Raw genomic sequence first — 13,824 nt, forward strand, 5'->3', positions numbered from 1 at the left:
CCTCCCCCCACCCCCCGCCACTCAGCCCCTCGCCCCGCCCTCCGAGGCTCTTCACCCCCGCCCGACCCAACCTCCCCGGCGCTCTGCTGCGTCGCGCTCGCCTTCCCCGCAAAGATGGAAGTCGTCAACCAGGTGAGTCGTGCCGACTTGCTGCGCTGCGAGCAGCTCCCCGCCGCCCCCCCCCGGACCCCTCCGGCTCGGCTGGGCCGCGAAATCAGTGCGGCGTAGAGGGCAGGAGCTCCTTGACCGGGGAGGGGGGAGAGGGGGGGTTAAGGCAGTCTCCCCCAGCCGCGATTTGCAGCAAATGCGCGGAGCTCCGGGGCGGGGAGGCGGGGGAGGCTGCGGAGCAATTGCTGCAGTAAAGCCGGCGGGGGGGGGGTGGCGGAGGCGCCGGGCTGCTGGAATGAAAATGCCCTCGAAATAGCGGGAGTCCCCCCCCTCCCCGCTCCTTCCTCTGCAATGGCTTCGTAGAGGGAGCTGCGATAACGTCGGTGCGGCGAGGCGACAAGATGCTGCCGTCGGTCATTGCAGCAGATTGAAAGGGGGGGGTCAGGAAAATGGCTGGGCGATGCAGTAGAGCTACGCCCGGGTGGACGGCGCTTGGGGAGCCGAAGGATGCGGGGGGGGGGAGAGAGCGGCGATCCGGGGGGGGGGAGAGAGCGGCAAGACCCGCCGCCGGCGGGGGGGGGGTCCCGTTATTGCGTGGGGAAGCGAGCCGGGAAACGCGGAGGGGAGGGAGGGCTATGCGGGCCGCGGCAAGTGTACCCTGCGGGGGGGGGGAGGCAGGCAGGCAGGTTGGGGTGGGCAAGGGCTGGGGGGCACGTGGAGTTGTTTTGCAACAGAAGCGGGGGGAGTGCAGCTGCTTCCCGTCCAGGCAAGGTGTGGGGTGAGGGCGGCCTTTCTCGTCGGAGAGGCTTTGGGCAGAAAGGCCCCCCTCTCCGGCTGCTGCAGCGGCAGATGGTGTTCGAGAAGCATCAATATGGCTGCAGAAGAACCTCAAGGCGCAGCGGGTGGGGGCAGCAAGGGATACTGGCGAGGGAACGGGGGGGGGGGGCTCTCTTGTCTTATTTTTCCAGGATCTATGGCAGGACGAGGTGGGAAGCGGCTGTAGGGCAATAAAGAAGGTTGGGGGGGTGCAATCTGGGAGGGCTGGCAAGGAGGAGATGCCGCGGAGGGGCGTCTTCTCACGACTCTTCCCCAGAGCAACTGCAGTCAGATGCATGGGGGGGGGGGGTTTGCACAGGATGGGGATGTCGCTTTTGGAGCTGCGGGGGTTGCTGCTCACTCACTTGGGCGGCTGGCCTGGGGGAGGAGGTGCAGTGATGTATAAGTTGAGCACAGGAAGGTGGCATTAATGTTTGGGGAGGGAATTTCTGGATGGGGGGCACCCATAAATTAGGCTGGACTTTTGGTTTTACAGTGGGGCTTCTAGTCAAGGAGTCAGAGGGGTCGGGGGGGTGTCTGGTGGGGGGGGGCATTTGCAGAACTGCTGACCATAATTGTGTTTGGTAAGGAGAGAGTCCAGAAATGGGGAGTTGAGATGTCGGTTTGTGTTTGTGTTGGGAGAGGCTGCAATCCCGAAGAGGGTGTGGGCAGTTTATTTGCATTAAGACTCTCACAGCTCAGTCTTGTGCACAATTGCCAAGAAGTAAGTTCCACTGCATTTTGGAGGGTTTCCTCCCTTATACGGGTGCTTAGGATCACAGCCCCACTCTCTCTTTTCTCACTTGGAAATTTCACACAGCAGAGGAAAAAGAGAACACATCTCCATAAACCTCCAAAGGTGTTTGGTCAGTGAATCATAGCTGTTCGTTGGGGTTTGGGCAGCATCTGGTACATAGAATTTGACACTGTTGGTCTTGTTTTGTCTTTTAAACGTCTTAATGTTTGTGTGCTTTAAGGTGTTGTGATTTCGGATCTGGAACTGCTTGGTGTGTGTTTGCTTGCAAAGCTGGCAGCCCTTGAATGGGTGTCCAGGAGCATCTGGCTCCACTATGCTAATGCCTTGAGATGGGGAACTGTTACTGTAGCTGCACTTCTGACTAGATCCACTTTCTCAGTGGAGCGTTATAGATGTAAAGCAGGGGTGCTAATTGAGGTTACTGGTGATGGTGCCCAGGATGGGTTGTTTTGAATGTCTTTTTAGGGTTAGGGATGGTTTTGTGCAGGTGCAGAGTTGTGCTGGGTGTTAATTGCTCAGGGACAAGGGAGTTTTTTGCTCTGTGTTGCAAGGAGAAAATATAGGCTAGTGATTGGAGGACAGTTTGGGTCTTGGGCGATGTGCGTAGGCAGTGTTGTCGCATTGCCTCTGAGTGTGCAAATCAGGAATATGTGTGTCATAACTAGAATGGAGCTTGCCAACTGTGAACCAGTATATAAACATGAGAGATGATGCATGGTGGGGCTATGGGATGCACAGACTTTGAAGTTAGTGGTAATGTTTTTGTGGGTAGAGACTGAGAAGTGGTTTATGGTTTATGTGGGTGATGCTACTGTTGTAGTTTATTTTACGTTCACCGCCCTCCATTGGAATGTGCAGATCATAGAACGTTATGGAGAACGGCTATTGCTGTTTTGGATGGACATTGTTTCAGTCTATCCCAGAACACATAAACTCTCAAGGTGGCTTAAGTAAATCACTATTTCTTCAGCTCTGATCAGTGATATGGGGACAATAGCACTGGCCTACTTTACATAGTTGTTGTAAGCATAACTTTGATAAAATGCGTGAACACATGGAAATGCTACGTATTATTTCAGTAGATGGGGTATTAGTTCATTGAGAAGGGCAGAGTGTTTTGTGTTGTGCAAGGTAGGAGAGACTAATCTCTCATACAAACCGGTTTTTTTATGGGTGGACTGCAGGAATAATTGCACCAAGAGAAATGTCAGGGTAGAGGATGCATCTTGCCTTGCTTTTTGTGGTCTTAGAGAGGAAATAGTTCTCTGTGGCAGCCTTCCCCAACCTGGTGCCCTCCAACTGTTTTGGCTATGCTGACATAGTGCTTGGAATGTGGTTGCCTCAGTTATGGCGGTATAAGAACCAAATTACTAGTTCCTTGAGGGCATGTGTGGACAAAGGCCAGGAGATAGCCAGAGGAACATCTGGCCAAGTCAGGGGCTAACCCTGAAGCAGACCAGTGCAAGTAGATGCGGTCGGAAAGTAAACAGCGTTTCTGTGCGCTCTGGCATTTGTCACGGTGTTCTGTTGCACCAGTAGCTGTTTAGTCATGCTGGCCACATGACCCGGAAAGCTGTCTGTGGACAAATGCAGGCTCCCTCAGCCTGAAAATGAGATGAGTGCCGCAACCCCAAAGTCAAATTTGACTGGACTTAACCATCCGGGGATTCTTTACCTTTTTACCTAACCCAGGAGGAAGCTGGTGGATCATTGGGTGGAATCTGACAGATAGGATCAAAGCCAATCAATCCAGAGATTGAGCTTGGATATTACTGGCTTTTTAAACACCAGTACTGGTGGTGATTACCTGTCAAAATTCAGCTTCACTGGTCAGGCAAATAAAAGGCTCACAGGTTAGCAACCAAAGTTATTTTGGTAAGAAAATATTGTTATCTTTGAGTCCAAAAGTGAGAGGTTAAGATGTGATGCATTAGGGAAGTGCTGTGTTATATACCGTACAGTATTGGTGGTACGAATGACTGAATATTCAAGACTTCTTTATTCCACAGGCTTTTAAATTGGATTCTTGATTTTATAGTCATAGCACATTTTTTGTTCCATTGTATTCCGTATCCTGTACACTGCTTAAAGGCAACTATAATTAAGTGATATAGAAATTGTCAAAATAAATAAACATAAGGTGCAACGGTTTGGTTTTAGAGCACATAAGAGGAGCTCACCTTCTTATCTCTCCTCATGAGTCACTGGTTAGAAGGGGGCAGGCCTAGAGCAGAGACTCACACAGAGACATGAAAGGGAGTTTCATCTGAGAGCCAGTAAATGTGCTGCATCTCTGTGATTTGGGAAAGGTTAAATGCTTCAGTTCAAATTGTGCAGAAGTGGGATAAAACCATTTGCCCCTTCCTGCTGGTGGAGGTTAGTTGGAAAGCCAGTGCAGATGATAATAATAATAATAATAATAATAATAATAATAATATATTTTATTTATACCCTGCCCACCCCAGCCAATGCCGGGCTCAGAGTGGCTAACACCAAATATAAAACAACTGATTAAAATACAACTCAACAACAAGACTACATACATCAAAATTATATTAAAAATATTAAAAATGCAGCCTCATATATAGGGAAAAAGAAAGGGAAAATGGGGGAGGGAATCAGGTTGGCTCCAGGCCAAATGCCAGGCAGAACAACTCTGTCTTGTTGAAAGAAATCAGGTTCTGCAGGGCCCTGGTCTCAGGAGACAGAGCGTTCCACCAAGCCGGGGCCAGTGTTGAGAAGGCCCTGGTTCTAGTAGAGGCTAATCTGATTTCCTTCAGGCCCAGGATCTCTAAGGTATTACTGTTTATGGACCTTAAGGTCCTCCACGGGGCATACCGGGAGAGACGATCCCATAAGTATGAGGGTCCTAGGCCATAAAGGGCTTTAAAGGTCAAAACCAGCACCTTAAATCTGACCCTGTACTCCACCGGGAGCCCATGCAGCTGGAAAAGCACTGGGTGAGTATGCTCCCATGGCAGGGACCCCGTGAGGAGCCTCGCTGCAGCATTCTGCACCTGCTGGAGTTTCTGGGACAGCTTCAAGCGCAGCCCCGCGTAGAGCGAATTACAGTAGTCAAGCCTGGAGGTGACTATCGCATGGATCACTGTGGCTAGGTCGGGGCGGGAAAGGTAAGGGACCAACTGCTTAATGCAGCAAAGGTGAAAAAATGTCACCTTAGCTGTTGTAGTAACCTGCACCTCCATAGAAAGGGAGGCGTCAAGGATTACACCCAAACTAATTGGGCCCCCGCAAGAGAAGGGAGTTGGTCCCTCTTCTCCATGCCATCCCGACCCAGCCAGAGGACCTCTGTTTTTGAAGGATTTCATTTCAGTCGGCTCCCACAAAACCATCCAGCCACAGCCTCCAAGCATCTGGTCAGTGTGTCCGGGGCCGAGTTGGTATGGCCATCCATCAACAGATAGAGCTGAGTGTCATCAGCGTATTGGTGACAACCCAGCCCAAAGCTCTGGACAGTCCTGGCAAGGGGGCGCATAAAGATGTTTAAAAGCATCGGGGAGAGGATTGCACCTTGTGGCACTCCACACACCAAGGAGTGGCGCAACGACATCTCCCTCCCTAGTGCCACCCTCTGTCCCCGACCAGAGATATAAGAGCACAGCCATTGTTGGGCTATGCCCTGTAGTCCCACATCGGCGAGGCGGTGGTCCAGAAGATCATGATTGACCATGTCAAAGGCTGCTTACAAATCTAAGAGAATCAGCAGTCCCGACCCGCCTTGTTCCAGTTGTCTACGGAGATCATCTGTTAGGGTGACCAGAGCCATCTCGGTCCCAAAACCAGGGCGGAAACTGGACTGAAATGGGTCTAAAGCCGATGTTTCCTCCAGAAACCTGCCAGCTGTTCAGCAACCGCTCTCTCAATTACCTTGCCCAGATATGGAAGATTCGAAACTGGGCGGTAATTGGATAGATCTAAAGGATCTAGAGAAGTTTTCTTTAAGAGCGGACACACCACTGCTTCCTTCAGCTCCCCTGGGAATGTCCCTGTGCCAAGGGACAAATTGATGATTTCAACCAGGGGATCCGCGCAACGTCTGGGCACGCCCTAATCAGCCAAGACGGGCACGGATCAAGGGGGCAAGTGGTGGGCCTACCAACTTGAAGGAATCTATCCACATCAGCAGGGAGTATCTGACTGAAATGGTCCAACACTGGACCCAAAGACAGTCGAGGGGACTCCAGTTCTACAGCTGCATCTAAATTGTTGGCAGGGAGGTCAAGGCAGAGCGACAGGACTTTCTACGCAAAAAAGCTCGCAAATGCCTCACAGCTATGAGTCAAATTTGTACTTAAATTTGGTTGTCCCCCTAAGGACGTTATCGTCCTAATTATTCTAAATAGTTGTGCCGGGCGAGAGCTAGAGGATGCAATGGCAGCTGTGAAGTAAGATTTCTTAGCAGCTTTCATAAGCGTCCTATAAGTTGTTCTTGAAGCTCCATTGTGAGTCCTTCGCCATACTCGCTCTAGCCGTCTGAGGTCTTGCTTCATTTCCCGGAGTTCCTCGGTAAACCAAGGGGCCCAGTTTCGGCGGGGTTGCAGAGGGCGCCTAGGTGCGATCTCATCGATGGCCGCCGAGAACCGGTTATTCCACTCCTTGACAAGGTCATCTAATGAGTTGCCAGGGGGAGCAGGGTCCTGCAAGGCCTGACGGAATCTATCAGAATCCATCAGCCTCCACGGGCAAGCCCAAATAGTTAAGAGGCAGCCTCTTTGGTGGCTTGGTATTTGGGGCTCAAAGCAGGCTCAGTGCTATTTTGTTTTTATTCCCCCCCCTTCTTTTATGCTGCTGATGAGGCAGTGAAGGCCAGGACTTCTGGGATATGGGTAGTGCCATGATTCAGGCATCATTCCAACTTAGCTGAATTCCTGCCGTTCTGTGTCCGATTCCCGGTGGGGTTCCAGGAACAAATTCCTTTTTGTATGCCACTTCCATGATAAATGTAATCCACTTTATTATCGTTTGGAGAATGTTTGTGTGCTCCAGACATTTTGAATTGCCTTCCCAGTTGCACTCAGATCCTTTTGGGGATTCTCCCAGCATAGCCAGGTAGCCTGTGACCCTGGAGAGCTCATTGAAGTAGACGGGGACTTGCCCTGATCACTATAAGGCGGCGGCAGCATCCTATAGAGCTCAGTGGGAGAGCATTTGCATCAAGGCCCCAGCATTTCCATATGAGGCTGGGAATGTCCTCTGCCAGAAATTCTGGTGGTCAGATAGTGATGACGTAGGTAGAACATCATAGAAGGCAGCTTCCTAGGTTCCTATGCATTCCTACAAGGCAGCAGCTTCTAAACCAAACCTGCCCTTTCTCTCTTCGCAGCTGGTGGCCGTTGGGCAGTTCCGGATCTTCAAGGAGCCTCTAGGCTTTGTGAAGTTGCTAGAATGGGTGAGTCCAAATCCTCTCCTTAGTCACCTTCTGTGAGCCAAAGACGGGCAGGGAAAGAGGCTGTCCATTCTGTTCCTCCCATTCTTTGCTGGATTCATCATCATAATTTTATTTATATGCCACCTTTCCGTAGTTAAAACCATGCTCAAGGTTGCTTGCATCATGAAAAGATTTACATGATTACAAACACAACAAAAGGAGCTAGAAACAATAAATGAAACTCAACCAAAAGTGCACAATCAAATTGCACAATTTCCACACCAGTCATAATATCTAAAAATAAAGGTATGAAAAACTAATATCCATAACAGCAAATTCTCCTACTTTTTACTATCTGTCAGTCTTTAGGTTGGTTGTCCCAGCAGGATTGAGCTGCTTAATGCAGAGTGCTTTGAAGTATGGAACAAGGCCCCCCATCTTGCTTTACCCCACCTCACCCTGCTCTGTCCCAGCAGTAAGAGCAACAGAAGGAACTTGTGGTGCCTTAACATCACGTGGGGACAGAAGGATAGATAGCAGTAGGCTTCCTCTCCACATTTCAGAGGTAAACTACTTTGCTGGCAGGCTGCTACAGGTCTAGCTATCCTTAACAGCACAAGAGCAGGCCAGCCTCTTATTTACCTGCTCAGCTGGCATTCCCACTAGCAGTCTGGCAGGAGGCTTGGAAAAAGCGAAGGGCTGCATCCTGGTAATGATGGTGGTTTTGATGTAAGGACAGGGTGCATCTATTAAAGTGGTGTCACAAGAGGCACAGACCTCAGACTCAGATAGGAAAGTGTCAAAGAACAAGACTGTGCTAGGGGAGGAATGGAAACCCAAGCAGCTCATTTCACATGGTGGAGAACAGATTGTAAGACTTGAGGGGGGGAAACATTTACCTTGTTCCTTGGCCTTTTGATCTCAAGTAGAATTAATGTTGGAACCAGCCACAAGATAAAATGATTTTCTGTCACTTCCTCTGCAGCAGCCAGGTTCTATAATAAAGCTTCTGCATAGCCATTAAGCAGGACACCCCATACCAGGGGTGGGAACCTCAGGCCTAGTGGCCAGGCCTGTCAGTTTGAGCCCCAGGACTTTCCCGAGGCCGCTTCCCCTGAGGACACTCCCTCCACTCTGCTCCTCCAGTTCTCGCACCTCCCTGGAATGTGTCTGTGGACTGCAATGATGCCTTTTGCTTGCCTGGATAGAGAGATGTAAGAAAACTGTGATGGTACTATACTAAACTGTGATGGACTGTACTAAAGAGTCACATTCATTGCCCCACTCACCACAAATGTGAATCCCCTCATCCCGCCCCAGCTTGCCTATGGGGGAATGTGCCACCAAGCTGGGAAAAAAAGCTTTCAACTTCTCTTCTATATGAATGAATGTCCAAAATTTGACTGCTGATATTCACACGTGTCAAAAGTCCCAGACAGATTTTGCAGGTTTCTAAAAGCTCAAGATTAAAATGTGATTGCTGGAACCCATTGATATATGTGCTTAAAAAAGAAAAGAAAAAAGACAGACTCACTTCCACCTGGTTTGGAACATCATTGTCACCCGACCTCCCCATTCAGTTGTCCTCTCCTCTCCATTGTGCAAGCAGAGGTCTGAGATGAGCCTGTGGGCTCCCCCATGTGTTAGGGACTGGCTGCCTGCAGTGGAGAGCCTGCGGTACTCAAGCAGGCTCCCAGCACAATTTATTAAAACCCTGACTTTTTGGGTTCTAGATCATGCAGCAAAACTAATTGAGTTCAGCCCCCAACATATGGGGGATTGCAGGAATGGAGATGTGCAGGGGTGGGCAATGAACACATCCTGCCCTGCTTTATGCCAAGGGAATCACAGGGCTGTAGGAAACCCAGCACATAGTTTAGTGCAAAATTTAGGTCCAAAATTTAGGTCCAAATTTCTCAAACAAAAATGTCTCCTTCATGCAGGAAAGGAAGCGATACACAGCTTTTACCTAACCTACTGTAATATCTGGGGAGGACATCTGGGGCTGCTCCTTAAAATCATGCTTGCTTTACTGCAGGAAAAAGAGCTTTCCTAGGCAAGGCCGGTTCACTTAAATGCAATGCATTCAAGCAGGCAAATGAGATCCATGTCTTTATATAGCACTAACTATGCATATCAGAAGTGGGGAATCTTTGGTATCCAGGTGTCATTGAACTCCCCAGTCAACATGTCCCCTGGTCTGGGATGTGGGAGTGGGAGTCCAGCAACAACTGGAGATCTATATTTGCAAAAAGCAGGTTTGACAGGTCCTAATCCCTGCAACACTGACGTCTGAGCCAGTATTTGATTCATCAGTCTACACACCTGTCTTTTGGGTCACAAAGCTGGGAGAAAGATGGGCTCCCCTTGCAGCTTGAGAGCTTGTTGTGAGCTCTGCTTTCACATGCCTCTGTCTTCAGCCTGAAAGAGAGAGATTGCAGGCTCCCATCTCTTATAGAAGCTGCCCACCTTCACCTTCAGAATGTCAAGTATTCCTAAAGCTTTTCATTACCTAGACTGCCTTCTTGGCTATGTGAACAAATCCAGATTCTGGAGATATACTTGATCCTTTCCCCAATAAAAGATGGAGAGGTGTTTGTTTTTTTTAAATTCATTCTTACACACATGTCCTGGAGCATTTGCAGACAGCAAGCACAATAACTATTTTAAACGATGTCAATATTTGAAGAAATAGTCTTATCCACTGTGTGTGTGTGTGTGTGTGTGTGTGTGTGTGTGTGTGTGTGTGTAGAGAGAGAGAGAGAGAGAGAAACAAACAAAAGGAGAAAGAGATTATGCTAACATGCATTCTTAGGATTACTGAAAACAGATTTATTTATTTAGGCTACTTATTTTTGCTGTTGGCACATACCTGTCATGTTGTTTTCCAAACAATGGTAATTCCAACTGAACAATGAAGCCTGCAGTACCTCTTGTGCAGTTCCTGTTCTTTTGTAGAAAACGAATTTCTGGTAGGTTTTGCCCTCTGTTCAGCATTTATTTATTTCATTTATATGCCTCATTCTGTCTGAGGAGCTCAAGGCGCTGCAAGTGGCTCTCCACACTCACACCCCCAGTTTAATCCCCACAACAGTTCTGTGAGGGAGTTAGCAAAAAGTGACTGGCCAAGGGTATCCAGTGAGATTCATGCCTGAGGGGGGATTTGAAGTTGCATTTTCCCAACTGTGGCCTGACAGGGGTGGCATGATAAGCAGAATGATCATCAGTAACCAACAGCAAAGTTCTAGTTACAGGTAGGTAGCCGTGTTGGTCTGAGTCGAAACAAAATAAAAAAATTCCTTCAGTAGCACCTTAAAGACCAACTAAGTTTTTACTGTGGTATGAGCTTTCGTGTGCATGCACACTTCTTGTATCTGAAGAAGTGTGCATGCACACGAAAGCTCATACCAGGCATCCCCAAACTTCGGCCCTCCAGATGTTTTGAACTACAATTCCCATCTTCCCCGACCACTGGTCCTGTTAGCTAGGGCTCATGGGAGTTGTAGGCCAAAACATCTGGAGGGCCGCAGTTTGGGGATGTCTGGCTCATACCAAAATAAAAACTTAGTTGGTCTTTAAGGTGCTACTGAAGGATTTTTTTTATTTTGTTTCAACAGCAAAGTACCATCAATGTAGAAACAAATGCCTGAAAGAACGACCTTTCAAAAAGCTGGGAGTATGGTGTATGAGATGGAAGATCCAGGTGCTCTTCCCTAATTGCCAGAGGACACAATCCTCTGGGAAGTAACCTTGTCTGCCCGAAAGGAAGGGGAGCTGTGCAAGAGCATAGCAATAGGTCTTGTGCAGGATAATTTCCTGATGGATGGCACCCGTGAAAGGTCCATTCTGTCTGTGCGTCTCTCTGCCATTCCAATTCCACTTGCTGAGGCCTCGCACCATTGCTGCCTTGGTCCAGTTTCCTGGGTATTTTGTTGTGCTGGCACAACAGATCAGCTTGTTTGCCATGCAGAGGAGACCAGAGAATCAGGCTTCAAGCATGCGCTGGATTAACTAATCTGCCTTAAAATAGACCCAAGCAGTATCTATTAGCAGTAATTCTGATCCAGGAGCCCTAACCACGAGAACAGAACTGGTGGTAGACTAATTACATTGAGGTGAAAATACATACGTAATTTTATCTGGAATGTCTTCTTAGCTACAACAAAAGGGGTTCAAACCCCTCCTGTAGTACAGTATTTGCAACTGTGGTGCAAGAACCAGCCATTTTAGATCCCAAGGAGCAGAATCAGGAGTAATTTCAGATATTTTCCCCACTATGCTTAGAATAATCTTAGAGCTCAACACAACTGCAATTCATAGCCACATCTGATACAGATCTGATAAAGCTACCCGTTACCTTTGTTTACAGCCTCATGGCCACTGAAAATGGAGACAATAGAAATTGCTTTTAAAGGCTTAGCCAGAACAAAATAATGCTACAAGCCACAAAGAATGGCCGTGGTCGAGGCCTGTGGATCCTGTAGCCTCTCTGGGTCTCCTTGCATTGCAAGTCTCACCAGCCTTAGCCAGATGGCCAGTCATGGGGGTGGGGGTGGAGTTGTGGTTCCCCAGGCCTCTCCCTCACAGATAAAGCCAATATATAATGTTTAGGTTGTTATATTATCAATTAATTAACTAAATTTGTATACCACCCTATACCTGTAGATCTCAGGGTGGTACACAACACAAAATTACAATATGAAAAAGACAAAAGACATAATAAAAATAAGAACAGAAACAAAGAATCCCCCCTTCTGGCAACACATTTAAAAGGACCTTGGCTGTCACTCAGCCCAAAGCCTGGTTGAAGAGGAACGTTTTCTCCTGGGGCCTAAATATGTATAATGAAAGTGCCAGCCAAACCTCCCTGGGGAGAACATTTCACAAACAGGGAGTCACTGCAAAGAGGCCTGTTCTTGTGCTCCCCCTCTGCTGACCTCGTGTGGAGGAGGCACACGAAAAAGGGCTTCAGAGAATGATCTCAGGGTTGATATGGAGAGAGGCGGTCCTTTAGGTATAACGTGAGGTTGTTCAAATTAAACATGTGCAAAGACTCCAGAGTACAAAAGTCCAGAAAAAAGATCCCTCAGTTTCCCTAATTTTCAGAGAACAAAGGAGGAAGCAAGGAACATCAGAAGAGCCTCATGGATTAGGCCAATGGCCCACCTAGTCCAGCATCTGGCCAACCAAAACAGGATCTGAGCACAAGAGCCTTCTGCCTACCTGCCCTTCCCAGCAGCTGGTATTCAGAGGCTGGTATTACCTCATTCAACCCACATTTTACCAGCTTCTTTGCAACAATATATACCTGTATAAGTAAACCCTCAAACTCTGGTGTGGCATCCTTTGGGATCCTTCCACAGTCAGCATTTCTCCTGATGCTTGTTTTCAAATACTGTAAGTACAACTGTGCTGGACTTAGGCAGAAAGCAGTAGGATAAGGTGGTGGCAGTTGGGAAACTCAGCTAACACCACTTCTTGTCATTCCTGCAGTAGAAAAAGAAAGAGAAGTGTGTAGCAATCTGAGCATTAACCTCAACAGTGTTTGGAGTCCTGGGCTTTTGATACTCCACTATTTCAGGCCTTTTGGGCCCATCTGCACTATGCGTTTTTAAGGCAATATCATGCCACTTTAAGCAGTAATGGCTTCCCCCCCAAAGAGTCATGGGAATTGTAGTTTGTTTAGGTTGCTGAGAGTCGTTAAGAGTTGCTTATTCCTCCCACAGAATTACAATTCCCAGAGTTCACTGGGAAGAGAAATTGATAGTTAAGTAGCTCTGAAAATTGTAGTTCTGTGAGGGGAAAGGGTGTCTTCTAACAGTGCTCAGCATCCTTCATAACCTACAATCCTCAGGATTCTTTGAGGGAAACCACAGCTATTTAAAGTGGCACGATACTGCCTCTATCTCATTAGGGTCTGGAGCAATTCTAGACCTCTCTCACTGGTAAAATCTGCAGCTGCCCATGTTTTCCCTGCCAAGTAGTGCTTTGGCACTTCACCCAGAAGGACTTGAGCAATGGCAATGGTGAGCCCTCCTTAGTGCTGCAATCTGGAGCACACCTAGACACTTTCCCTGGTTTGTTCTTTCACAGATGCATGCAATTCTCGCCACAGAGGCTTTAGATAAACCCTAAATCTCTTTATCTTTCAGGTCCACCAGCAATTCTTAACCCATCTTTTCTTGCGTGCTATGCAGCAAGTTGTCTAGAAAGGCACATCTGCATGGAGATTTTGATAGGGTTTGTCAGTCCCTTTAATGGCCTTGCAATTCCTCTAGGGCACAGGAAGAGAAAGCGCAGCTTCTGCAGTGGCCTCCAGCACCCTCCCAGTGCTTTTTACCAAAGAAACAGATCTACTAAGGCTGCATAAGGGTGTTCTCCAGTGTAATGCTTGTCATATTATTTAGGATTGATGTATGTCACACTTACTGGACAAAGGTTTCTAACAGTCCTGCAAACTTATGAGAAGCTCAACATGCAAATAAACATGTAAATGGGCCCAGGATGTTTGGCCACTCCCATCAGCACAGTCACGCCCAGGCGCCCGATATGCTTAAGACGGCCCTGTGCACAGTCCTCACCATGTTGTAAAGAGTACAGGTGTGCCATGCTCAGATTGCACACTGTTTCACTGGCACCTTTATAAATGTTGTCACCCCAAGAAACAAGCTCAGGTTGCTTGTGCAGTTCAGCCAATCCTTCCCCTGCACTCCACCTAACCTGGAAGCTGGCTTCATACCCAGGTGCACCAAAA

General features: G+C 48.2%; 1 protein-coding gene across 2 annotated transcripts in view; it reads left to right on the forward strand.

The window, feature by feature from the left end:
- The first annotated feature begins 51 nt into the window (after positions 1-51).
- Positions 52-13,824, forward strand: part of SYP (synaptophysin) — a 28,963-nt gene continuing 15,190 nt past the window's right edge. For both annotated transcript variants that reach the window (XM_035141189.3, XM_088658313.1), the window contains exons 1-2: positions 52-132; positions 7,026-7,091. In XM_035141189.3, coding sequence (XP_034997080.3) covers positions 115-132; positions 7,026-7,091 — 84 coding nt within the window. In that variant the 5' untranslated portion in view covers positions 52-114. The remainder of the gene's footprint in view (positions 133-7,025; positions 7,092-13,824) is intronic.

Source organism: Zootoca vivipara, chromosome 15 (genome assembly GCF_965207765.1).
Source record: "Zootoca vivipara chromosome 15, rZooViv2.hap1.1, whole genome shotgun sequence".
NCBI lineage: Eukaryota > Metazoa > Chordata > Lepidosauria > Squamata > Lacertidae > Zootoca > Zootoca vivipara.